Source organism: Pleurodeles waltl, chromosome 3_1, assembly GCF_031143425.1.
Source record: "Pleurodeles waltl isolate 20211129_DDA chromosome 3_1, aPleWal1.hap1.20221129, whole genome shotgun sequence".
Taxonomy (NCBI): domain Eukaryota; kingdom Metazoa; phylum Chordata; class Amphibia; order Caudata; family Salamandridae; genus Pleurodeles; species Pleurodeles waltl.
This window is the reverse complement of record NC_090440.1, coordinates 163,993,763-164,020,306: the sequence shown is the minus strand read 5'-3', so window position 1 is coordinate 164,020,306 and position 26,544 is coordinate 163,993,763. Positions and strand designations below refer to the sequence as shown.

At 41.5% G+C, this 26,544-nt stretch overlaps 1 protein-coding gene across 2 annotated transcripts in view; it reads right to left on the bottom strand.

The window, feature by feature from the left end:
* The window catches only part of DAPK2 (death associated protein kinase 2), a 372,045-nt gene that overhangs the window by 33,466 nt on the left and 312,035 nt on the right, over positions 1-26,544 (bottom strand). Inside the window, exons 8-10 of one of the 2 annotated variants that reach the window (XM_069222057.1) lie at positions 20,171-20,323; positions 18,308-18,353; positions 16,878-17,633 (exon numbers count right to left, since the gene is read on the bottom strand). In XM_069222057.1, coding sequence (XP_069078158.1) covers positions 16,983-17,633; positions 18,308-18,353; positions 20,171-20,323 — 850 coding nt within the window. In that variant the 3' untranslated portion in view covers positions 16,878-16,982. Of the gene's footprint in view, positions 1-16,877; positions 17,634-18,307; positions 18,354-20,170; positions 20,324-26,544 lie in introns of those variants that run through there. The other variant, XM_069222058.1, reaches the window with a different exon arrangement.

Below are 26,544 nucleotides of genomic sequence, written 5' to 3'. Positions count from 1 at the left end.
TTAGACAGTATGTGTGGGGTACCACAGTCATATTAAGATGTGACCACAAACCACTTGTGAAGGTTTTAACCACAAAGGGGTTGTATAAGGCTTTTCCTAGGCTTGCCAGAATGTCTGTACGATTGTTTGATTACAACTATGCGGTGCAATACTTACCTGGAGTGAAGAATATAGTTGCAGATTTTTTAAGCCGCATGCCTTTGCCATCCAACGATACGGATGAGTTTCAGAATTCTGATGAAGATAGTAAAGATGACATATGGGTGGCTATTGTAGAGGAAGGTGTATGCAATGGTATTATGCGAGATGAATGGAATACAGAGCAGAACTTGGATGAGGTGATGAAAGAATTAAGTGTCATGATTACTAAAGGGTGGCCGTTAAAGAAAATGGTTAATAAAAATGTGTTACCTTTTTGGGAAGTAAGGGACGAATTAATTATGGAAGATGGTTTATTTCTTAGGAATGGGAAGGTTATACCTCCCATCACCTTAAGGGGGAAAATTCTTGAGATTTGTCATGAAGGCCATCTTGGCATAGGGAAAACTAAGAATAGAGTGAAACATTGGTACTGGTGGCCGGGGATAGATAAAGAGGTAGAAAGAATGGTGAGAGATTGCCATGTTTGTGAAAATGCAGATAAAACACATGTGATGTTGAGACCGCCTTTACATCCCATTCCTTCTCCCAACATGTCATGGGAAAGAGTAGGTATTGATGTGATGGGACCAATTGGTGAAGGTGAAGAGCAAACTTTCCTGTTAGTGCTTGTAGATCACTTTTCCAAGTGGCCAGAGGTAGGTATTGTAAGGAAGGCTGATGTAAACAGTATCATCAAATTTATGGATAACATTTTTGTAAGAGAGGGTTTACCAAAATGTATTGTGTCGGACAATGGGACACAATTCACGTCTTCTGCTTTCCAAGATTATGTGGGTAGGAATGGAATAAAACATCATACTACTTCAATTTACCATCCTGCAGGTAATGGTTCTGTAGAAAGATTTAACCGTGTACTTAAAGGAATGATTCAATGGTCTAATTGCAACAATTTAGTTTGGGAAAGAGAATTATGGAAAACCTTGTGGGCCTTTAGGATTACTGCTTGTGACAGTACAAATGCCAGTCCGTTTGAACTCATGAGGGGTAGAACTCCCATGTCAAAGGATAATGTTGGTTGGCTCAAAGCTGCTAAAAGAGTAGAATGGTGTCCGGAGGAGGTGAAGACAAATATTGAGAAAGCTCAGGATAAATATAAGAAGTATTATGATGACAGACACAAGTGTAAGGAGGTTAAATTGTGTGTTGGAGATGTTGTGAGAGTCAAGAGCAATAAACACACTGTGAAAGGCCAAAGTAAATTTTCTTCCCCCATGAGAGTAATTGCTGTGTACAATAATTCAGTGCGACTCAATGATGGTAAAGTGTGGCATGTATCTGCTTTGTCACTATGTAAAAGTACTGGAACCACCTTGGGAACGGAGACTAGTACTCCGAAAAGTCATATGTGGAAAGAATGGTTGGAAGAGAAGAATGAGGGAAGAGAAGAACATGTTCATCAATGTCAATATAGAGAGAATTCAGGAAGTACTGATGATTGTCTTCTTCCATCAAATGATCTGAGGTCATCTAACAGTTCCAGTGACTCTAGTAGATTGGAGGGAATCCATTGTAAGAGTGGTAGGTGGAGTAGATCTGGCAGGAGAATTGTAAAACCAAACAAGTTAAAAGATTATTATTCATGGTAATGTTCTATAGAAACTGTTTATTAGGATGTGTTCGACTGTTTTGTTTATAGGTTTATATATATTTATAGGATTATATATGGTTATTGTCATATTGTTTATATATATATATATATATTGTTTATTTTCATATGGTTTCTTCTGTAAAGAGAGAAGATATGTAGTGTTGGTAAATGCCTACCGTTCTCGAATGCCGTGCGCGGGGAATTCCACACGCGCTGGTATGTGTTAGAGGCATTCGAGAACGGGAGGAGTGACGGTTTTGAACGGCGGACGGAGCAACTGCACGTCTCCCTCTTTGTCCATGTACTTAAAGAAATAAAGTAATTTCTAGACTCACTCGGAGTGGAGATTCTTACAGCAGGCCAACAGAAAGCCAACATGCCAGAGGTGCTTGCGAACTCGACCTAAAAAATGTGTAGCATCAAATGTAATAAATCACTCATCTATGAGCAAAAGGTGTGCATTATTAATAGCACTTATTTGTTCTTTTCATTAAGAATACAGATTTATAAGCAATAAGTCTGGAAAAAGCTTGAATAAAGCCAACTTTTAAATATACAACAGTGGTATTTCCTACAATACATAACCTCCTATAACAGAGCTTACCAATCATACAAACCTACAATGTCTAACTCACCACACCTAAGCTGTCTTACCTACCTACTTTACCTTCCAACTGGACATATCTGCCATACTTAAGCTACTTTACCTAACCTACCATAACTATTCTAACACACCCAACCTACCTCCTATAATCTATCATAACTATTTACCGTAACCAACAAACCTGCCTACCTTACCCACAATATCTACCCTCTGCCACAACTACCTATTATACCTACTTGCAGTACCTATCCTACCATAACTTACTGATCTACCTATCATACCTTTTCTACCATACCTAACATACCACCCCCAACATTTCTCTACCACTGCAGTGCATTAATCTTGCAGATGTCCTGATGTGGTGTTTTTTGTGAAACAACAGCTATTTTGCTACCTTAAGGTACTGTCTCCTGGTACAGAAAGCAACGTGTCTAACCTCTAGCAAAGGCCAAAGGTACGGCGGCCTGCGCCAGCAAAGTGCGGATAGTAGTTTTTGAAGGGCATGAACATGTCAATGCAATTGCCTCTTTAAAAATAACAAGTTCTACTTGATTTGCCAGTGGTCGCCCCGTCCCGCCGTGTCTGCTTTTTTGCAGAATGTAATTTGCCCTTTCAGCCTGGAAACCCGGGTAACTGAGCAATTACTTGTGCAAATGTGTCAAGTTCATCAGAAGCGGCTCATGGCCATTTAAAGAAGACAGAAGGCAGCCTCTGGCCCCTAGTGAAAGAGGAACTGAATACAAATAAGGATCTTTCAGTGCTGTTTCACTAGATAAGATAAGCTTATGTGAGAACGCGAGGTGCTGGCCACTGGTTGCAAAAGTGATATTTTGAATTACATTTTGAAACGACTGGATATACGGTTCTGCTGTAGCGAACACAGTTCAAGTATCTTTTCTGATGCGATAAAAATGAGCTCAGACTGCAGCAAGTGTTCCGAGCTTCAGTTCTCTGCCATTTCACTCTAATGCCAAGTATAAATTTGCATTCATGCCTGTGGTTTTACCTCTTATTTTCATATGCTCCGACTTTTTGAAGGATGTTTCTTTCTTTGTACTCTTAATGCCAAAAGACATTGCTTGGGGTGTTAACAAAGTGCAGCTCTTTTTGCACTAAAGCATTTCATATCCAGCTCCCTAATTCGGGACATGGGCACAATTTTGGAAATTCTGTTTTTCATCCATCTTTGCTGTCTGAATAGTGTACGGCTATTTCCATCTGAGTGAAATAGGGAAGTAAGAATGGTGGATTCATAACAAGGAAATACTGGAGCCAGAATTAACTCTCCTTCTTGGTAGCTCCCTATTACTTTCCAGCCACTATGAGAATCTGTTAAGGAACGGGGAATAACCATGCAGACCTGTAAGTACTGGGTCCCTTTCCCGTGGTTATCCATGTTTGATTTCAGGGCCAAATTTGTCTACACTTACCAACTGCTCTGAGAAGTGGGTTGCAGGCATGGAGTAAAGTGGGGGATCAGTTAAGTTGTGAGCTGTCTGGGGGGAGCCCTTAGGGCTCCCCTGGTGGGGAACGAAAGGGGTCGAGATGGGCCCAAGCGCACCCTCCTCCTGCAGCCCTGATCAGAGGTATCTGGGGGTTTATGGCGTGCAGACCTGTAACACCTGGTCTGGAGTCTCCACACCCGATAATTTCTGGCGGTGAAACATAAGGCCATTTGTGATCTGCTGAAGCGGTATTCTCCACTGAGGTCACCGCTCCACCAGACTTGTAATGATGGCCTAAGAGGGGAAATTTCGGAGATATTCCTGTACGGTGAAGGCTTTACATGCAATGAATAGCAGTTTAAATATTGTGAGGACTAAAAAGAAGCAATAGTTTAAAATCCTAAAATGGCATTAAACCGCCTGTGAGGGATCGGCAAAACAAAACGCATAACACTTTGGAAGTCATTCGACTTTTTGGAAGTCTAAATAATTCCATGGCTAAGGTTTTGGCAATAAATCGGTTCTCTGAGAAAAAATAAAATAATAATTAGGTGTGGTAGCAGGAGCTATCTTCTTAATTTGTGCTTTTCAATTCTGAGAGAAAAGTAGAAAAGCAGCCAGTGGATGTGACGGAATTGCAATGCTGGTGCAGGTATTAGTGCTGTAAATGTGTGAATTATCTTTTAAACACAATACAAATTAAGAAGATCTTTGAATTTGTGACTCCTGCTTGTGAAGTTATTTTGCAGGAAAAGTTAAAAGTAAAGTTAACGGAAGCAATGGTGAAAATGTAGGTTGCGGTAGGAGACGAAACATTTAGGTTGCAATATAAGATTAAAATTACAAAGTGACTTGCAGCTATGAGTATTGTTTTGACTGAGTCACGCCAGAAGTCCGCATTTCTGTAGGAAAGGAATAGTTACAGTTGTGCATGTGTGCATCATTACAAAGCATTTCAACAAGAAGCTTTACTTCAAAACACCTGAGGAATCTCTGAGGGTTCCCAGCCATGCATGCACAATCGGACTTTCCTGGCCAAGAGGACATAAGGTATTCCTTGGTGTAACCATACCCGAGTACATTTGTCTTCATCCCAGGAAAGAGGGACCTGCAGAGATTCTTCAGCCACTTCCACACGTGCAGTACTAGCTATGGTACTGCGCACAGCCTCTGATGCATACACGCATGTGAGGCAGAGTAAACCTAGGAAATACCTATATCCCCTGGTTGCAGAGGTCATGGGACCCTAAGTCCTATTTTTGAAGCATGTCAGAGTAAGAAAACTTGAGGGGTACCTCCTGCAAAGTACGTGTAGGGCCCCTGACCCAGTCAGAAGCACTTAGGCCAGAGGTTCCAGCAGCGGCTCCTCCGCTATGGCGGAGGAGCATTGCCCCCTCCCCGCCAGCAGCAGCAGCCGCAAAACGTTTACAATAAAACGATATTAAAGTTTATTATTGTTTTATTGTAAAAGGGGTGGGGTCATGGGGTGTGGCAGGACAGAGGGGGAGTGCACAGCACTCCTCCTCAGTGCGCATGTGTGTTTGGCCGGCCGTCTTGGGTTGGCCAAACACACATGCGCACTGGGCTCTCTCCAACCCGGCACTTTGTTGCCAGGTTGGAGACAGCAGGCAGTGGCTCCCACTCCACCCTGGCTGGGTGCTCCGTCCAATCTTAATGTTGCTTTCATACTGCCAGCAGCATGAAAGCAGTGTTAGGAGTGGCCACAGGGCAGGCTGGGAGCCTGTGCCTGCAGTGAGCACCAAGAAGCGGAGAGGAATGGCAAGTTTTTTTGTTAGTATTTTTTTTTTTGTCGCATCTGCTCTCCCGTGGCGCGCCGCACCACCCCACCCCTTTCCCCCCTGCGAGCTGTGGCTGAGGGGCTCGCAGGCCGTGCATAGTGTACTGTGCTGAAGGGGCTCCGGTGAGCTTGGGCCCCCCTCTCCATTACGCAGGTGCTGTGGGGGTATTATTACACCACTGAGGCAGGTAATCAGCAGTTCCATAGGACTTCTTGAAGCTCACCGAGGAGGATGCATGAGGAGGGGATGGCTACCAATGGCACTGGGCTGGCAGCGCCTCCTGACTAATCACCTACTATTCTATCCCCCTTGCCCAATTTCAGATTCAGGCAGAAAGCACCATTGCCTAATCCTGATATGATATCTACCAGAAAGCCAAGGGACAAGGTCTCTCGTCTTGTTTACTACTCTTGTGTCAGCATCCATGCCTATCCATAAAGGTACTTGGTGGTAGCGGTGGAGCTGGAGTTTGGTAGCACACAGCATAACCAGCTGCCATCAACTCTAAACGGAGCCCACAGCGTTTCTATCCAGGGAAACAATGTCAGGCCTCTCATACATTGAAGGGGGGCTGGCTTTAGTCCAAAAGTAGACATGCCCACACATAATCCAAAGGCTAGCAGGTGCTAAGATCAATGTATACTCCAAATGACCAAACATGCATTCTGTCTGGCTCAACAATTTGATCTGGTAGGAAAAAATCAATTAAACCACAAGAATACAAGGTGCTTTGAATAAATAAATGCATGCACACTTGATATTTATGTTGTTTTAGTCCATTTTTGAAGGCTTAGTAGCAGGTCGAGCTTCGTCGAAAAACAAGCAGTGACAAAATAAATTTAAGATTAAGAAATATCGACAGTTAACTTGACAACAGTTGCATTTAAAAAGTAACTATACAAGCAATCGGGAAAACAAAAGGCTCCTAAAATGAATTGTATTATATTTGTAATGATGCAGGTTTCAAAATTACATGTTAACAGAGTCTTGAAGATGCTTTAACAAAAATACAGCACTTTAGTAAGAGTGTAAATATCGAGGTGGCATTGACTAATACAGCAATAACTGTACTAAGAACATTAGGATGGTCATTATGACCCTGGCGGTAAAGGTGGCAATTTCACCGCCAACAGGCTGGCGGTGAAGACCACCACATTATGAGTGTGGCGGGTTGGCATCTGCCAACCCGCCACATCTCTACTCATACCGCTATGGCGGTTGGACCCGCTGGGCCGGAGATGAACATCTCCAACCCGGTGGTCCACAGAAGACCGCTGGCGGTATTAGGAGCCGCCTTTCCACCAGGGTTCCTGCGGCAGTAGCACCCCCACGAAAACCCTGGGAGAAAGGCTACAGGTGACAGGGAATTTCATCCCTGTCACTGGTAGATGATTCCTCCCCCCTTCCCCAGGAATCACAAAAAACTCCAACCCCGCCTCCCCCACCAGGTACAGCGCCCCCTCCAGGTACAGCACCCCCCTCCCCGCATACATGCACACGCACACAGACACACACACACTACGCATACACTAATTCACCTACACTTACATACACGCATTCACTCACACGCTTCCATACTTGCATTCACCTCAGCACTCACACACACATTCAACCATGCATGCACACACCCATACATACATGCATACACACATCCATTCAAACACACATACACACACCCATACATACACACATGCACACACCCATTCAAACATGCATGCATACACGCAAACACACCCACACCCACACATGCACACACAACACCTCCCACCGTCGCACCCCCCGTCCGACGATCAACTTACCTGGTCCGGGGAGGAGGGTGTCCGGCAGGGAACGGGAAGGGGCACTTCCACCTCCGGCAGCTCCCCGCCATCAGGACACCGCCACGCCATAATATTCACATAACATGGCAGACGGTGTCCTTCTGGTGGGGTGGGCCGGTAGTGGAACCATCCATGTGCCTCTGCCCGCCAGCACGACTACTGCTGGATTTCCGCCCAAAGTGTGGTGGAAATCCAGCGGTACCCGTAATATGGTAAGCGGAAGACCACCAGCACTGGCGGTCTTCTGGGGCCCGAGGCTTTGGCGGTCTTCAAGGAAGCTCACCAAAGTCATAATGACCATCAAAGTCCTCAAAAGCTTCCATACATACTCAGTACTGCACTTCTATAAATGTACTGTGTCATGTCTGATTTTTTATTTTTAAATGTACATGGAGCAGAAGGCAAGGTCAAAACATAAGGAAACAACAGGTGTGGCGCTACCACCTGCAAGAAAATAAACAAGCATTGGCAATGCCAGCAGGTGTAGCTTTAAAGGAATGTTGTATGGTAATATGAAACGTTACTAGTAAATAACATGAGAATACATATGTGTTTGCATGGAAGCAAAGAGCTGTAGAATAACATTGTTTACGTTAAAAGGTCTGTTGACAGTTGCACTGTTGGTTATGGTGACAAGCTAAGATTCACGGCTATAGGCCTGATGTGTTGATTATGAAAAGTTAGAGCGAAGGTAGTAGGTGTGACAAATGTATTCTAAAAAAAATTGTTAAAGCAAATAGGCATCTATGAGGAGATTGTTATTAAACCTAACCTAATTGGGCACACACAATCCATAAGATATTTTCAGATCAAGTTATTTTGCTGCATTTGAGGCACAACATAATTATCAAACATACATTCCAAAATATTTACAATGCACGGATTTGATAACATGTTTGATAGAGACCTAAAGTGCTAGGATATTCATGAACACCTTTAAAAATTACTACTTTTTAGAATCAAACTTAAAAAACGTTTCCTTCTCTTTTATGCAACATTATCAAATGTTATGCTATTGGCAGCATTTGGGTCAAGAATAATAAACTCTAAAAATAGCACCAAATTTGAGCGCATTCATGGCGTAATGGACCATCTTTTTTGCCGGTATGGTACACAATTATTGTGGACTAAATATCATCTGGTATAAATATCATGTCCTGAATATTGTTTTTAAGAATCCTCATTGGAGTCAATAATGCAAATTTTACACCCACTGGGACTGTTGCAAAGACTTTTACCAGTTCATGTAGCATCCTTTTTTATTGTGTTAGTTCTGTGTAAGCTACATGGAGAAGTAGTATGTATGATGTAGATGTAAATACGACACTCCACCAGGAGCAAGGAATAGTCTGCTCAGCCACCTCACCTCTATTTACTCTCTCAGCCAACATCCCACACTTAACACTCAATTCACGCATCATCACTCAAACGGGCTTGAGACAAAGAACATGGGACATAGTGCAACACAACAAAGATGTGGACGATAGTTTTGTAAACAACATTTATATTGAATGCTTTTTGACATCCAGATCTGTCATGAAAGGAGAGTGAAAATATGAAATATTGGCAAAATCCTAGGGGATGTCTGTGGCTAAAAACTATGCTAGGATTGCCTAGGTGATCAGATCTGTTTGAGTGGTGCAATCAAAGTAACATACTGTAAACCCATTTTGCTGCATTGTACCTGTTCAATATCCCATAAAACATCTGCCATGGTTATCAGCCTGTGGCCTTTTTGCACGCCCATGATATATCAAAATGTTTGATTTCTTTCTTATCTGGTTGTGCACGGGTCTCATTTTCATGCTTGGCACAGTGAAAATCCTCACTTAATCTACTTTGGCGTCTGAGATCCTCACTTTTGTACGATTCCTCGAGGTCTTGTTCTGATGAAAACACCTTACACCTGTTAGTACCATTATCTAAAGTTCCAGTTTTTGTTGTGTGTATACTGCTTCAGCTGCCTTTGTATAAAGAAAAGCTCAAAAGTTGGGGACATTTAGGGAGGGATTAGCATTAGAAAATCAATCGCTTACTGGGGTGAAGCTAAGCCTGCCTCGGCTGCAATGTTACTATTTTGCTTACTGTTGCAACCTGTTTTAGACTTTAATTAGCCTTTGAGCTATTTTCTTTCATAGTATTATTATTGAATAGGGGAACTGAAACCAGACAAAACATGGAAGTAGGTGCTTTCCTTCATAAATCCATATTTCTAATGGTAATTTGTGAACATACAATTATCAACCGGGTATTGTTAAGTTATGAAAAGTGCACAAGACTGTGCGTCAAGAATACGAACTTACCAATGGTAAAATGTTAATGCTATGCTCTCTACACAATGTCCTGTTTACATGTTTTCTATCTCGCCCCATTCCTAGGTTTGTGTATGCTTTTATGTGCGGCTCTTCATGTCCACTAAAATGAACAAATTCAATGAAAGATTAAAACAATATAAATGAAGCTGAGCATGGCTAAAAGATCAGCTTTGAGGTCGCAGTGTTGAGAATTCAAGATGTGTTACTGTGACACAAATTACCCTTATAAACTGGGACAACATATGCAGGTCAGTACATGGTATGAAGAATGTGGTTTTTTTCTGTGATCTGACCTATTTGTAAGGATTTTGAACTCATACCAACACCCAGCAGCAGGGTTATAATATGTTTATCTCAATGATCATGTCAAATCCATACATATTATAGTAGCAATACCTCATGCCTGTGAATTTGAAAGTCACCTCAGTCAGATACACGTTTCAGAGAGCTGTTGAAATAATTATGTATATTATCAACTGTTTCCATCTTCTGAATATCTAGGGCCTGATTTATACTTTTTTAGCACCGCATTTGCGTCATTTTTTTTACGCAAAAACGGTGCAAAGTTACAAAATCAATTATATTTTGTACGTTTACGGCGCTTTTGCGTAAAAAAATAACGCAAATGCAGCGCTAAAAAAGTATAAATCAGGCCTCTAGTATCTTCAGTATGAGGGCAAAGTATACTATGTGCATGGGACATTATAGTTAATCTTGTGTATCCAAATTCCAGCCTTTGACATGAGGCGCAGTTTGAAGCAAGTGTACCCCAATATAACAGAAAGTGCACAATCTGAGATACACCACCACACAGACGTTTAGCACAACATTAAAACATGAACTGCCATGTGATCACATTTTGTTGATGCCTAGTGATGATTAAACACGTACCACACCGAAAATTATAGTGTGTATGTACCTCAAAAGATATTGGTTGTATATTTTAATTTGTTTCAGCTTTCACCCTGTGTGAGGACATTCATGATAATCTCAAAATACCTGAAAGAGATCCTCACCCTGATGGATCTCTCCACAGCCATTAACAAGGTGAGTCGTCAATCCCTTCTCAACCTCCTTTCTTCAAGAATGCGCCTTTATGCATTTCCTTTCTGTGGCCTGCATCGTACCTGAACATTGGATCCAAAGCCCCATCAGATGAGCACCACCAGATCAGACTCTATGCTTGTATTATGTGGAGTTCATCAAGAATCCAATCCATTTCTGTATTCTCTATATGAACACCTGAGAGTCTAAGTAGTTGACAAGGCCTTTAAGAATCATCAGTAGGAAGATGACAGCTATTACTACTGTGAAATCACATCAGGAAATGGCAACACCCAGATCAAAAGTTGACTCACCTCCATCTGTGCCCGGATGTCTAAGGGATATTAAAGTTTAATACCTTGAAGAGTTTGTGTTAATCGCTAGTGACAAATAAAAGGATTATGTGCATGACTTGTACTCAGCAATGAACCTTGAAGGCTTCACCACAAAATTGGCCACCAACAACAAACCCTTGTGATTCCACATCAGCATCACTTTCAGCTTCAGAATGCTACCTCCTGTAGCAACTTATGCTCCATAATGTGACAAACTTTGTCCCTGACGTGGACTTCAGAATACCCATACAGGCCCTGGTCCTATCTCACCTCAATGGAGGTAAGACTTTGCTCACTGGCATCCCAGAATCATGCCCCCATTCCATGCAGTGAAATGTCTTTCAAGCAGCTATCTGAGTAACCAAGGGTCTCAGAATGTTTGGCAAAATTTCACCCTGCCTTTGAACTCCATTGGCTCCATCTATAAGCCTACATCACCTTCAAAGTGCGCTGCATCACCCATAAAATAGTAAATGTAAGCCCTTCACCGTATTTGGCAAGCAAGATCGAGATCTATGGTGCGATACGTAACACTTACAGCTGCAATATCATCAGGCTCATGATAATAAAATAAGTAGAGAAGAAACCAAGCTTTCTCTTGCTAGGTTCATAGGGTCTGCATGAAGCATATTTCATAGTGGTTTGCTGCTGGACAGATTTAATAGCTCTTTACTACGTTTCTAACTTTATGTATGGTATGTAGGTATTGAGGAGAGGCTAATAAAAATAAAGAGGAAAGGAAACAAAAAATTAAAAAAGAATGGAAAGAAGGAAAAAAGCGTGGAGGAGCAGAAAGAGACGGTCAAAATGTGAAAAAGAAGGAAAGAACGAAAAAATAATTTAATAAACGAATAAAGGAATACGAAAATAAATAAATAAAGAATCAATTACCATGAATAAATGCTTCTCATTTCTCTCTTTTACTTTTCTCCTATGATTCTTTCTATTGGTCTCCTCCCACTATCGTTCTGTCTCTGCACCCCCTCAATAATATCCCAATATCCACTTGAGTCTACTCTGGTTTCATTTTTGGTCTGTTCAGGAGCTGTGGGATAGAAGGACGATAAAAGTAAAACTGAGAGATGAAGGTAAGATTGAAGATTCAGACAAGACAGTACATGGAAAAATGGAAGTGAGAGAAACTAGGAAATGTAGTTTATTGAATGCGACATAGATGGAGATGAAAGGATAATAGACTGGACGTACAGTGATATAAAAAGAGATTGGGTTGGCATTCACAGAGGGTGACACTTGTGACATACTGTTACCATAGCCCAGGTTGGGATGTCTACAACACTTTTAGCAGTATGGTGGTCCTGGTATAAGAACAGGGATTTGAAATTCCTATCTCTGGACACATATTGTTTGGGGTCAAGGGCAACAGGTTCTCATTTTTATTTTGTCCTTGGGACAAGTAGGCCCAACCCCCTGCAACACAAACCCTTTGGCTGCCTGTTTACAAAGAAGGGAACTGTCTGCACTTGCGGTACTATGTGTGTTCATATGCTAATGCTGTTCGAGCTTGTATTTATGGTTCATTAATGAAAATCCTTCATTATTAGGGTGGGCACTGCAAATAAACGTTTTAAGGTAATTCTGCACTACTGACAGTGGTTCCAGTGCAAAAAAGAAAGTGTACACGTTTGAAAAGTTTAACAATATGAGGCTAAGTATAAAGCTCCCAGAATGCTCTCTGATTAGATGCAAATGTTTGTAGTAGCTTGTAAGCAAGAATGATGATTCTTTGTTTTTGAAATAAAATGTTCAGAAACAAATGCAAGTAGGGAAAAAAATGTTTCGCTACTATGAAATTTTAGGTGCTATTTCTTTGAAGTGTAATGTCGTAAAATGTATTGATGCATGCTAGTATTTTCAAAAAATATTCCTAATGGAAAATCAGTGTAACCATTTTCAACAAGATTATGGGAAGCATGAAAATAAACAAGCACTGGCAAAGCCAACCGGTCTGAATTTTTTTTGTGAGTCTTTTGGTTTCGTCAATGTGTGTCTTGTTTTGATATGGCTTTTGTAACACTTTATTGTTGTGGGAGCTGTCAGGCTCTCACCACTGTAACGAACACTGGCAAAAAAATAAAACAAAATGTTTGGTCTCAAAAAGCAAGTTTCCACCAGTGGCGCAAATATGCATGTGTAGATTTGGTCATGTGAAAATCTATTGAGCGTTTACAAGTTCACTTTCCCTCCAACTACTTTTCCCCCAACCCTAGAAAAACCTCTACTTCTGCTATTCTCAGGTGTAAATTTCCAACCTTTCTCATTTTGTGAAAAGATCAGAGAAGTTAGTAGGTTTGTAGATTTTAAGGAATTCCAGCCCTAGAACTATTGCTTACTCCTTCCCACAGCCCCATTATGTAGATCTGCCGAAAGGTGGCAAAATAAGGAAATTGCTATCGTAGGAATCGAAATTGCAAGTATTCAAGCCCTATTACAGTAGTAGCCCTGGCATAATCAGAGAGGGTATAATCAGAGCTCTTACATAATGAGATTGCTGCCATAATGTGTCGCGCAGCACATGGCACCAAAGGAAAAGTCGATTTTTTTACAGGACAAGTAGATTTAAGAAGCAACCTGTCCCATGGACAAGTAGATATTTTAATAAATTCCACACCCCTGAAGAAGGCCTGCCTTTACATATTCTAGCACGTCTACGAATTCTGGAGGCACTGGCATAAAGTGACAGTCAACGGTATATTGTGGGAATACTTGGCATCATGTAGGCCACTGCACCAAATGGCTATGATTTGCATACTGTCAACATCTTTGCCATTATTGTTGCTATTGCTGATACAGTGGCCACCAAGTGCTTTTACATGAGCATTTTAGTCAGGTTCTGACCAAGAAGGCAGTAGTGCACATGGGTAACTACCAAGCTGGTATTTGGGGGACAAACGGTGGACTTATTAAAAATAAAAAGCTGGTACTTTGGTGAGAAATTCTTATTTTAAAAATATGTATATAGTTTTGTTTTGTGTGGCATATTTACCTGTTTATTATTTCAGGCAATATCCGGCTGACATTTGTAGGCACACATATTACATTTACCTATTATATTTAAAATGTTTAATGAAAGAATGTTTCATGCTGACCTGAGGACATTTTTTAAATTTTGTTTACTGAATATCTTAATAAATAACATCAACCAGTACACATACACTAAACAAGAAAAAGTACACACATAATACATTAGACATTACAAAAGTAATTTAAACTTCCTAAAAAATAAAATCAAAGAAGTATAAATATCTGAACATACAATTTAATAGAAAAGACAGCATTTGATTTTCATTAGTTGAATCCAACAGTTACAATAATTTCATTAAACGCTCACAGAGAAAATAGAAAGAATGTTACATAAACAAGATTCTGAACTGAAGATCCAATAACCTCAGCACAAAATCTACATGAAAGGCTCTGAACAGACATATCCCTCTTTTGTGATTTTTTTTAGCATGGGAATATGATCAAAAGGAATCCACGTAAACATAAATGCCTATATAGAAATTATAAAATAGGGTTTCTTTGCTGAGGCCTTTGAGGCCACCTAAAACTAAAAGTTTCTTAAGAAAATGGATAAATTTCCACTTTAAAAAAATGGGCTGACAGAAGACTGATAGATTGTCAGCAAAACCAGATGTTAATTGCAATGTTGTCAATCGGCGAGAGCAAAGGAGGCGAGCTCAGCCCCAGATCTATACGTCTCCTTTCATTGGCCAACTCACCAAAGGGTCAGCCAGTGAGAACATGTTGTAGAGAGACAGAGCATGAATGAGGTGCATCCACCTCTGCTATCACCGCTGCCTGATTCCACCTGCCATCTCTAGCCACGCCTGGCCTGTCACCTAACCCCTGGCACTTTAGCTCTCTGCGTCACGCATCTGAGCCCTGGCCCACTCAATCTAGTGTACTCTCAAATCTCAAAGGCGCAGAGTAGCAGTTGGCAACTACCAGTCTCCTGAATACTCAGTAGTCCTTGCATCATGTGGCTGCTTGGTCCTGAGCTATGCAGTTCCTTACTCTAATTATATGCAGTCGCTGCCACGGCCCAGGACAAAAACTCTGAACCAGGAGCAAATAATACAGAGCTGGGATCACTGCAGCCCTTTGAGATGTAAACTGGGAGGGTGACACAGCCTTTGGGACAAAATCTGTGCGTGTGTGAATATCTGCATGCATGACTTAGCACCTGTGAATAGGCTGCCTGTGTGTACCTGCTTGTCTATTGCTGGAAGGGGCTGACAGGAGGCTTAATGGGAAACTGGGCAATAGCAGTTTGGCTAGTCCTAACATATTAGTGGCCATACTTTGTGTATCGTCAGCATTCTTGGCAACATTCTGGCTGTCTCTGGGATGATGGTGACACACCCTTGACATATATTGAGCATCCTTGGTAACATTCTGATTATCCTTAAAACACTGACCTATCTTTTACATACATTGGGAACCCTTGGAAACAATCTGACCATGCCTGGCATAACAGTGGCCCATACCTGATATACAGTTGGCTTTCTTGCCAATATTCTGGCTTTCTTTGCAATACCGATGGACAATTCTTGACATACATTTGGCATGGTTGGTAACATTCTGGTCATCCCTGAAATACTAGATGCCCATGCTTGACATAAAGCGGGCATTCTTATAAACATTCTTGTTATCCCTGGTGTAATACTGGCTCACCCTTGACACTAAGTGTGACAGTATTGCTATCCATGGAACACCAATAGCCCATACATGACATATTTTGAGTCTTCTTGGCAAAGTTCTGATTGTCCTTGGCATAAAGATGGCCCATCGCCACTGTATAGTGGTCATTCTCAGCAAACATTCTGTGTATCCCTGACATATTAGTGGCCCATCTTTGACATAATGCGGACACTCTTAACCACATCCGGTGTAGCTCTACAATTATAGTTGCACATCCTTAATTTATTGTGGGCAGTCTTGATATAATTGTGGCTGTACGCTACATAATGGTGCCACTTCCACAGCAGTGCTCAGTCTCGACTTACCTCGACTTGCGTATGACTATTCTTAACATCTTTCTAATTATTCCTTGTGTGTATTCCTACCACATGATGTACATCCCTGGTATTTTATAATAAACTGACATGACATGAAAGACATAGGGGGTTATTCTAACTTTGGAGGAGTGTTAATCCGTCCCAAAAGTGACGGTAAAGTGACGGATATACCACCAGCCGTATTACGAGTTCCATAGGATATAATGGACTCGTAATACGGCTGGTGGTAAATCCGTCACTTTTCCGTCACTTTTGGGACGGATTAACACCTCCTCCAAAGTTAGAATAACCCCCATAATCTCTCTGTGTGAGAGTAATACATGTGAGTATATGGTGAAAATTACAAGCTGTTGTTTCGGGAACAAAAATGTATGTACTAAAAGTAAAACTCTGCTGTTTCTGGACAATAAATGCTTATTTCCATGAAAGTGGTAAGCTCCTGTTCCAGGCAATTGTGCATACTTATCCAAACGTCTACTTTTTGTTTCAGGGCATAATATTTCTGAAAATGTTGTATTTAAGGTTGATAAAGGAGATTAACATGGTTTGGAGGCCCCCCAGACCAGTTAGATTGTTTACGGTAAAGGATCTTGATGGATAGAATTGTTCCTGACCAACTGCATGCATATCTACCGGAAGGGCTTTTTGCACAGATATGGAAAAATTTATGAAAATCATTGTGTTTTGCTGGTTTTAGCACCAGCTCCAAATAAATATGTGGTTCAGCTGTTTTGCCTTCTCCAGGCATGTCACCTTAAATAATCCCCTACTTGTGAAGCACAGGTGACAGACACGATAAATGTGCTTCCATAGCCTGATCAGTCCCTACTCTTAAGGGCTTGCTTCGGTTACCTCGAGGTTCAAGCCTGCAAGGAATTCCTCACTGCAGGATCTATTCAGAAGATCCATGATAGACTCACTGCCATCCTTGTTAAACATGGATGCAAAGCTTCCTTTCAGGCCTCCCCCATGCCCGTCCTCCACATGGAAGCCATTCATGACATCCTGGACAAACTTGAGTTCTTCAGCAATCTCTTTACCTAGAGCTTCGAACTGAGAATTCAACTCTGTGTACTTTACAGTAACATTTGTGACGTTTGAACCTACAGTCTTGATGTCATCTTGCAAATGTTTCTTCATTGACTCTACTTTACGGTACTCATACCGGAGTTGCGATAGCTCATGCCGGACGTTTTCATTCTCCTCTTTGTACCAGGCTTCCTTCTCATTATATATTGAAATCAAAGCATCAATATCTTCCTGCAAGGAGTCGTGAGACACAGCAAGCATCCCAAAGTTTGATTCCATCTGGGATATGTCTTCCACCACCTGTGCAAACCGTTCAAAGTTGATGTAGGTGTTGTTGGGTGGCATGCTTGAGTGGGTTTTCATGGTGTACTCCTTCAAGCGCTTGATCTTTAGCTGTCTTTGCACAAACCTTTTACTTTCAGTGACTTTGGTTTCTTCTTTTGACTGATGAGTCTTCAGACAGAAGAAGATGGTATTATTCACAGTGTAGATAAGTTATCGCGTTAGCACAAACGCAACTCCATGCTTGGACAGGGGTGCAAAGCAAGATCCTGTTGAAAGGATCCTGCAGCGCTTTGCTTCTCTGTCACTGTTTTCATGCATTGTTATCCAAAGTAACGTGATCAGCAGGGAACACTCACATATGGCACGTGGAAGTATAAGCAGTGACTATGTGCTGCTTATCCTCTATATGCCAAACGCAAGTGTGTAAGTTAGTACACACTCCAAACTTCCCTTTAGTTGTTTAAGTGGATGTAGGTAAAACCAGTTATTGTAAATGCAATTTGATCTATCTCAAAATGTGACATGAAAATTTTGTACACGCTCACTCCACAATCCCGTATTAGACATGGCCAGTGTATCAAAATATGATTTTAATAGGCAGTGTAGTATAAAACAGCATGTAACTCAAACACACGTCAACAAAAAAGGTTTATAATTAGGGTGGTCGCCCACAAGGCATTAGTCCAAAGCAGATTAAAAAATGTTCTGGTAGTAGTTGAAAGTTATGATACGAGTCTGGATTGGCAGATGTCTTGGTCCTAGTGTAATGCACACCTCACAACATGCATTTCTTTAACACAAATCAAGAGAAACAGCAAGAACAAAGGCAAGACAATGCTTACCGTGATCCATGGGTGAGAAAGGGCTTCCTTGATCGAGAGTCGTTTCCTGCAGTAAAAAAAAATAATTAAAACTCAGCCTTTATTTATCAAGGTCTACAGCTTTGCGGTTCTGTGAGACAAATAACAAAACCTCAATGTGGTCAATGCAAACCTCTAAACAGAGAATAGTTGTTTGGCCTGTGTACTGAGAAGGGCCCAGCACAAGCTGATGTTTGGTATGTGGCACATCATACATAGAGATCATTTACCAAATTGTATCCATCAGCCCAAGAAAGTTTCAATTTCTGATTTGGCGTCCTTAAGTTAGCGCAATTAGTATGCTTAATAGGTTGGGATTTCCCTGCCACCTTACTGTCTTTTCTCGTTCCACCTGGGACTTGCAGTCTAGTGAAAAAGTCATTGCTTTCATGGTCACAGGCAGAAAGATGCGGATTGTTGCCACTTCAATGGCAATATGAAACACCAACAGGCAATTTCTAAGGTATGAAGACCCGATGTAACTGGAGCCAATGATTCAAACAGTATGACAATAGCTTGGCCACAAAGCAGAGATTCACGCCTGAAGAAGGATAGAACTTTGGACAAGATGTGACCAACAACAACCACATGATGATACTGATAACACACGGCTCCCTAACATTCAACTGTGAAGCACTATATCAAAGTAGTTGCAAAACAGGAGTAACTATCTACATGGAGAGAAAGAGTTTTAACTGGAAACAATTGTGTGTTTTGATGGCTGATGATCAATACTTGTTAGACTTCACTAATTCACAAGGTGCAAATTAGCACTGTAAACGGATTGCCTCACATGGAAAATGATTTTAGTAAGTACACAGGGGCGTACAGGGGGTGTTGTGTGTGCATGCCAGTTGTGGGTATTCGCAAACCCGTCACAGGTAGGTTCTCACCGTGAAAAGACTCAGAAGTTTTTCTCCTGTAATGGATAAGAATAAATCTTCCTTTCAGGGGGAAATATTGAGAACCTGGCCTGTTTTACTTTTCAGTTTATGTGGCAAGAAAAGTCTGGTTACGAGTTTAAAACGCTAATAGCTCTAACACGAGCAAACGCGAGACCCATTGCATTGTAAATGCTTGTTCTTTGTACTTGGGTGCCAGTGACCTTCACTATTTGTGGCCTGCTAGTGGCAAGTTATTTTACATACCAACCTAAATATTAAAAGATCAATGCAGTATTTCTCTTTCATTGTCGCATTTTTCATCTCTGTTTCTCTGCCACCCCATCGAAGCTTTTCTCTGCACATCACACAGCTTGGATTCCACAGAATTTGAGCATCAGATAATAATACAAAATCAAAATATGTGGTCTGCGAATGGGAGATGGAAGTTTGTGGTGGGGGGTGAGTAAAACAGCTCCTTGAAGTCTGCACATTCGGTATTCGCAAAACTAAGCACCTGAGATTGAATGTGCCCGTACACAAGTAAACTCAAATACACAAGCAGGCTGTGGAAACAAAATGGATAGAATGCATATAGACAGTATGCAATGGCTTGCATTGAAGCTTCCCTTGTCCCTCTTTCCACCATATGCTGATGAAAATTGCAGATGACACTCCCTTTGCATAAGCAAGATATTGGTTTATACACGATTCTTCCAGGGGGAGGAATTGTTCATGTTTATACATGAATAAACATTGCATCATTTGCGGCATATTTGTCTTGACATCACAACAAATATTTCTGAAGCAAAATATGCACACACACACAGAGGCAGGGAACATTACACCATATCTGGGCTGATCCACACCACCTATATTTCAGTTATGACAACGCTGCAGTTCTCCGGCATCACGGGGGCCACAATACTGCACCTGCCAAACCCAGGATGTGACATCCTCTCACCTGGTGTCCTTTACCAGAAGTTTTCGAATGAAATCCTTAGCCAGGTCGCTGGTATTGCTGAAGAACTCTTCATCAAATTCATAGCTGACGGCAGTGATGTTTGCCAGGGTTTCTTGTTTGGTGTCTCCTAGAAAAGGGGAGGCTCCACTCAACCTAAATGACAAAAACAGAATGCACGTAGGCGTCGGGTACCAGAGAAGGCATTGTGTGTGCAGAGGATCACAAGGTTTCTCATTGTACTCTCTTCCCCTTTCCTTCCTTAACGCCTGCCTTCGAAGGTTGTTAACCACTGTTAGTTGCCTGTCCCACAATTACAAGGCAGAACAAAAAACATTCATTTTATGATTTTATCCCTGAATAATAATGATTACACATTATTTTATTGCTTTCTGATTCTTTTTATGAGCTGAAAAAATGCATTTGACTGCCTGTTGACTGACTGAGATAAAGGTCAATTCACAGCAGTTAATGCCTGATAGCATGCGGGCGATTATTAGCAACCACCACCCAAACTCACCTAACACTGGCAGACAAACAGACCAACCGTTCCTGTTTTATTTATGGACCTTCTTCAAGGCACTTAGGCCCATATTTTTACCTTTTAAGTGCCGCATTTGCGCCGCTTTTTGACGCAAAAGCTGCGCAAACTTACAAAATACAATGGAATTTTGTAAGTTTGCGCCACTTTTGCATCAGAAAATTACGCAAATATGGCGCTAAAAAACTATGAATATGGGCCATAAAATTCAGTCAAATAGAAAAAGCTTGTACCAGCGGTCTATGCCTTCTGATCAGCTGACCAAATCTCATGCAGTGTTTTTAAATTGCAGCCAAGCCACTGTAGAGTGCTTCTCATGGCAGCCGTACCATCACATATTTAGGTGGTGTAAATCCACACTGCCGCCCACGTGAAATTTAACTTCCATGCCACTGGTGCATTTTCTGCCCCATTTACCAGAATCTTATAGGAAAGTTAAACAAGGCAATTGGGTAGAACCAATCTTAACAGCACCATTTTAAAAACAGTGGCACTGAGGATCCTTGTCACTGTCTGCAGTGTACTAACAGCAGCAAAAAAAATGTCCTGTAAAAGGTAAAAACTCTGTAGTGATTATGAAGAGCACACAGATTTCCTACACAACCCTATAATAACTAAAACGTGTTTCAGGAGAGCGGCTTGAAGGTGAAATCAAAGTTGCAACCTTTTGGCAAGAAGCATCTGCGCCGCACCCAAAACATTACCTATTAGTTCTAGTGTTTATTAAACATATTTCCCAAACGAATACCAGACTTTAAGGCCTCCCTTGTCTAACCACCTTGAGTCATAGTATTAAGAAGTAGCATAGCTCAAGTGAGAGGTAAACTAAAAATGCTGACTCAATGATGGTTGACAATACATCTGACAAAACACTGCTGGCATAAAACATGGCAGCAGTGCTTAATTTGTAAATAAAAACTTGCTGGTACTCAAAACTCTCTTCTGAAACATGCGGCTGCTGCAATTTAAAGTGTGAGGACGCAATACGAGGCAGCGCAAACCTAAAGCCATCTCGGGCCTCTCTAATCCATTTACAGCCACATCCTGCCCCTTCAGCTCACTCTTGCAGATTTCTGATTTCTCCTTTTGTGATGCTTTTTCATTTTTCTCATCCTCCGTCTTTCCCATATGTATCTTATGCTCGCAGTAAATGCTTGAGGCAGAAAAGTAAGTGCCGGCCCTCAAAAATAAGTGCCGGTGCCCCGCACCGGAAACCACCGGCTCAAATTAAGCACTGCATGGCAGTGTCCTAGCCTCTTTTATTCTTTCACAGCAAAACAAATTGGTCCTAGATTCAATAGGGCACAATTAGTTATATATCAAGGCTAGTAGTATCTTTGCCTGTCTACAAATCTACAAAACAGGGTTAGTTATGACTGTCAGTGCAAAACCTATATCTGCTTAGAAAGCCTTAGTGCAAATTTACAAATGGCATTTTGCATCTTAATCATTGCAAAAAGGAAAGGAGGAGTTTAATCCCCAGGTAAGAGTTAATGTATGTTTTTCATCATCGGCTGAAACCACTGGTAGTTTCTTTTCACTATCTGGCACTGAAATATCACTAGTTAAACTCATCCATACCAACTCTGGCAATACATACAAAAGATCTTCTCTGTATCTAATTTGTGATGGTGCCCTCCCAGCAACAGTAGCACAATTTACCTGCAGCAGGAGGGGTGCCTGGAAGAAAGCCTTTGAGGTCATAAATGGGGTACAGTGATATAATTATGGGCACAGCTGAGGAAGAAAAACGTAAAAATACGGGCAGAGATTTACATAGCTGCTTGAATGTACCTTTATGGCTTAATATTTCCAGTAGTATGTCTGGAAGGAAGGGTCACATGCAGACTTTCATGCCTACAAGAATGTCATGTGACAATTACTGCAAGGCCCGATTCCCATTGTGCGGAGTTCTACATAGTGTAGACATCTGCATGGAGGAATGGAGATCTCTGTGCTAATGTATGTATTGTATCTCTAGGGAGATAATTCTCCCCATGGAGAAAGCTCTTATCTCTACACCTCCACCAAACTTTGGGGTGAACTGCTCACCTTCCCATCCTGCAAAGGGTGTTACTCCGGCTCTTGGCTGGAGTACATCTCCGACCATGTCCATGGTGGAAAGGAATTTGACAATGTCCATAAATGTACATTTTTGTGGGCATTCCCAAACTTAACAGCAAATTAATGCCTTGGAATGCTCTCTTCTCACCCCTTGAGTGAGAGTTACTATGCAGATTTCTGCTCATTTGTGGCAGGGACATCTGCTGTAGTAAATGTATTTATACCCACCAGGAATCTCTTTTAAATTCCCGGCATGCATAAAATAAGTATTTTTGGCCATAAGCTTACTTTTGCAGGGAAAATAACATTTGTGAATAACACCCTACATTGGTAGAAGCGGGTGTAGAGGGACTATGTTTTACCCCTAAGTTGCAAACTAGTACACAGCCATCCATTTTGAAATGTAAAATGACAAACAGTAGGATATTTTCTCGACTTTGTGACTATCAGTAATTTACAATATCTTTAAAACAACTGCACCATCTTAATCCATTTCTAGAATTTCACTTTTATTATTATATTTAGGAATGGTTGTGAACTGAATGAGCGTTTGCTTGTTAGATGTGGCTATGCCGAAAATATTAAAAGGATTAAAAAATAAATAGGAAAAAGCGCTGGCAAAGTAATATTGACCCACCACCGCTAGCACTAAAGTTTACTTCTGTTTAGGCTGATGTCTACATGTGATCACAGAAAATATCTTAATTCACAGTGCAAGAAAGCCACTGACAAAATTGGGTGACCCATTTCCCTATGCTCTATGCGTCTGTGGGGTGACGGAAAGTGTGAATGTGACCAGTGGATGAAGGGGGCTGACACAACGCCTGTCTGTGTTTGCATTTAGGTGTGCATTTTTTATTTATGAATGTTTTTGATTCCATGAACCCAGACCTAAAAGGTAGTACATGTACAGGTGAATACCCATCATAGGGCCTGATTTAAAAATCTTAATCCCATTCTAGCCTATGGGATGTAGATTTCAGCGGACGGGATATCCGTCACCATTCTGAGGAGTAACCCGTCCGCCAAGATGTAAATCAGGCCCCTTAGCCTTGTAAATGCTGACGTGCCAGGTCTGTGGCTTAAGAAACACTGTAGAGAATTTTAAGCAATGACGATTATATATGATGCAATATGCACTCATTATTTTTATCAATACTGGATGAACTCCTGACTCAGTGGGAATTCAGCGGAAGAATGATTTTGAGCTCTATGTAGCCTGCGTGTGGGAGCTAATTTCAGAACAAAAGTGAACATAAACAATTGTATTGCATTGTTTTTGTACAAAAAGGTCAAAGCATATTTCGGCATTTAACTCCCATGAATGAAATAGAAATGAGAGTGGGCGCTTCATAAAAGATTAGAGTCAAAATTTAAGAAGGGCGTAGCACCAACTAACGGCACATTAGTGTAATTTTTTTACTCTGATATGGCGTTAGTGTGACAAAAACGCTGCGCCATAATTACAAAGTGGTGCAATGCTTGCATTGCGCCACTTTGTAAACAATTGCATTGCATTATGCCTGCACCAGGCATAATGTATGCAAAGGGACGTTCCCCCATTACTGGGCCCGCAAAAATGGCACAGTGGAGTCTATGAGATTCAACTGCGCCTTTTTTAACAGCATTATTAACGCCTGCACAGAGCCAGCGTTAAACGTAGGCACACCATTATTTTTAAAGGGCCTCTATGTACTTTGCAGGATTAGCACAATTTTTTGGGGAACTAATTCTGCAAAATATAATAGTGTCAAAAACAATGTCGCCATTGCCCCTAACCTGCGGTATGGTGCGACGAATGTTAAATACGGCGCACACAAGGTGGCTTTATGAGGGTGCAATGCGCCGCAAGAAAAGTGGTGCTTCATGACATGAAGCGCCGCTTCTCTTAAATCTGGGCGTAGGTGCGTTCTACAATTACAAAGAGCGTGGTCATCAGAGTACACTGTGCTTGGAGGTGAGTGCAACGAGCTGGGAACACGTAGAGGGCTATACCACAGGACTGATGGAGCGATTAGGGCTTCGGTTCGTACAGATCCCTAATAATTACCAGGGGCTTGAAGAGAGGTGGATCAAGGGAGAGCCCTCATTATGTGGCAAGAAGTTGAAAGAAGGATTGTAAAGAGTGGTGAGGAGGAGACGCTTTAATATACCTGTTTAATACACCAGGAGTGACTAAGGATGGGAGTGGTGTAAACAAGGGGATCTGTTGCAAGAAATCCTGCTTAGTAGGTTTATACTGCAGGAAATAAGAGGGCAATTAGCTAAATGCTGTGAGATTCACTCCTGAGTCCAGACACAGTGTGTACACTAGGGGAGTTTTATGAAGGCTTGGGTTGCAAAGGCTATTGGTGGTAGCGGAAGAAGACTCAAGGACCTGGTTTGCAGAGTGGTACAAGCAGTAACCGGCTGATGGAGTAAGGGTCCAATCGGTTAGAAGGTTTTAGGTGATGATGAGCTGGACTGGAGGGAAACACCAGCACATCAGCTGTGCTCTTATTTACTGATTTGAGATCCAGAGTTTGGAAAGCCATTTGACAGTTCGCACCGCAGTCAACGATAAGGAGCTTCTAATGTGGCTTCATTAAAAAGATTTGTAAATTAAATAACTCCGCCTCCCCCGAGTCATCGCCAGGTGATGCGATATGATGACTTTGTTGAGAAAGGACCTGGGTGAGTCATGGCAAGTTCAGAGAAACACTATCTTACCCTGACGTTTTTGTGAAGACGTTAAAATGTTTGGATGTTTTCCTACATCAAACAAGGAACGCATAGGGTTTTAATCCTCTGGTTCACAAAACAAAGTATGTAAAATACCCGTGAGTCCATCATTAAGGGGCATTTAACCCTGTTGTGGCCAGTGACTGATTGGCTGGGTGTCTTGATCATTAAATAAAAGTCACTTGGTTATACCTAGTTGTGTATCAAATGCTTAAGGGATGTTGTTCACTAACATTTTCTGCCAAACATTTGGGAGATGATATAACACTAGACTGCCACCAGTGTCTTACCACACTTTCTTGATCACCACTGTCCAAGAGTATGAGGGTTCATCCTGGCTGCCTGAGCTACACAGTCTTTATCACAACAAAGGAGTTTCAAGTTTTGTAGATTGGCATTGGTGTGTCCACAGGTAATGGGTAATGGATCACTTTTGTTCGGAGCACAGCAGCGTCAAATTCTTACAGAATGACATGCTGGTGTTCAGAAGAGATGCCAGAAAGCAATATCATAGGCTAAAGAAGGAACTTGCCATTTCATTTGAACAAGTGCAGGCTGACACATAAATCCTGATTATTAGTGGGGCCGAATATCTCCGACTCCTGTTCAAACCCCTAATTCTGCAGGGGTCGGAATTATGAGTTGTCTGGACTTTATTGCACCCAGTAACTAACAGCAGGAGAGATACAGTCAGCATCTCTACCCATGCCAAGCCTGGCAAAATTTAATTGGGTAAAAAGGCCCAATAAATACAGGGAAAAACAAATTTTGGTACTTTGTGAATCAAAATGTGCATGTTTTGCTCCATGTTAAGGCAAAACTAATAAAAGGCAACAATTATTGGTCCTGATAAATACAGAATCCCAGGATATCAGTTTTATTAGCCACTATACATTTCTCCAACCCCTACCAAGTACGTGTTCGTATGGTACGGGCACAGAGGAGCAACGTAAGTGTGGATGGAAAGCAAGAGAGTATCCAGGCTACACGTTACCAACTTCTATGCACATTCCAGTCTAACAATCTGAGGATTTAATAAAACACCCAAAAA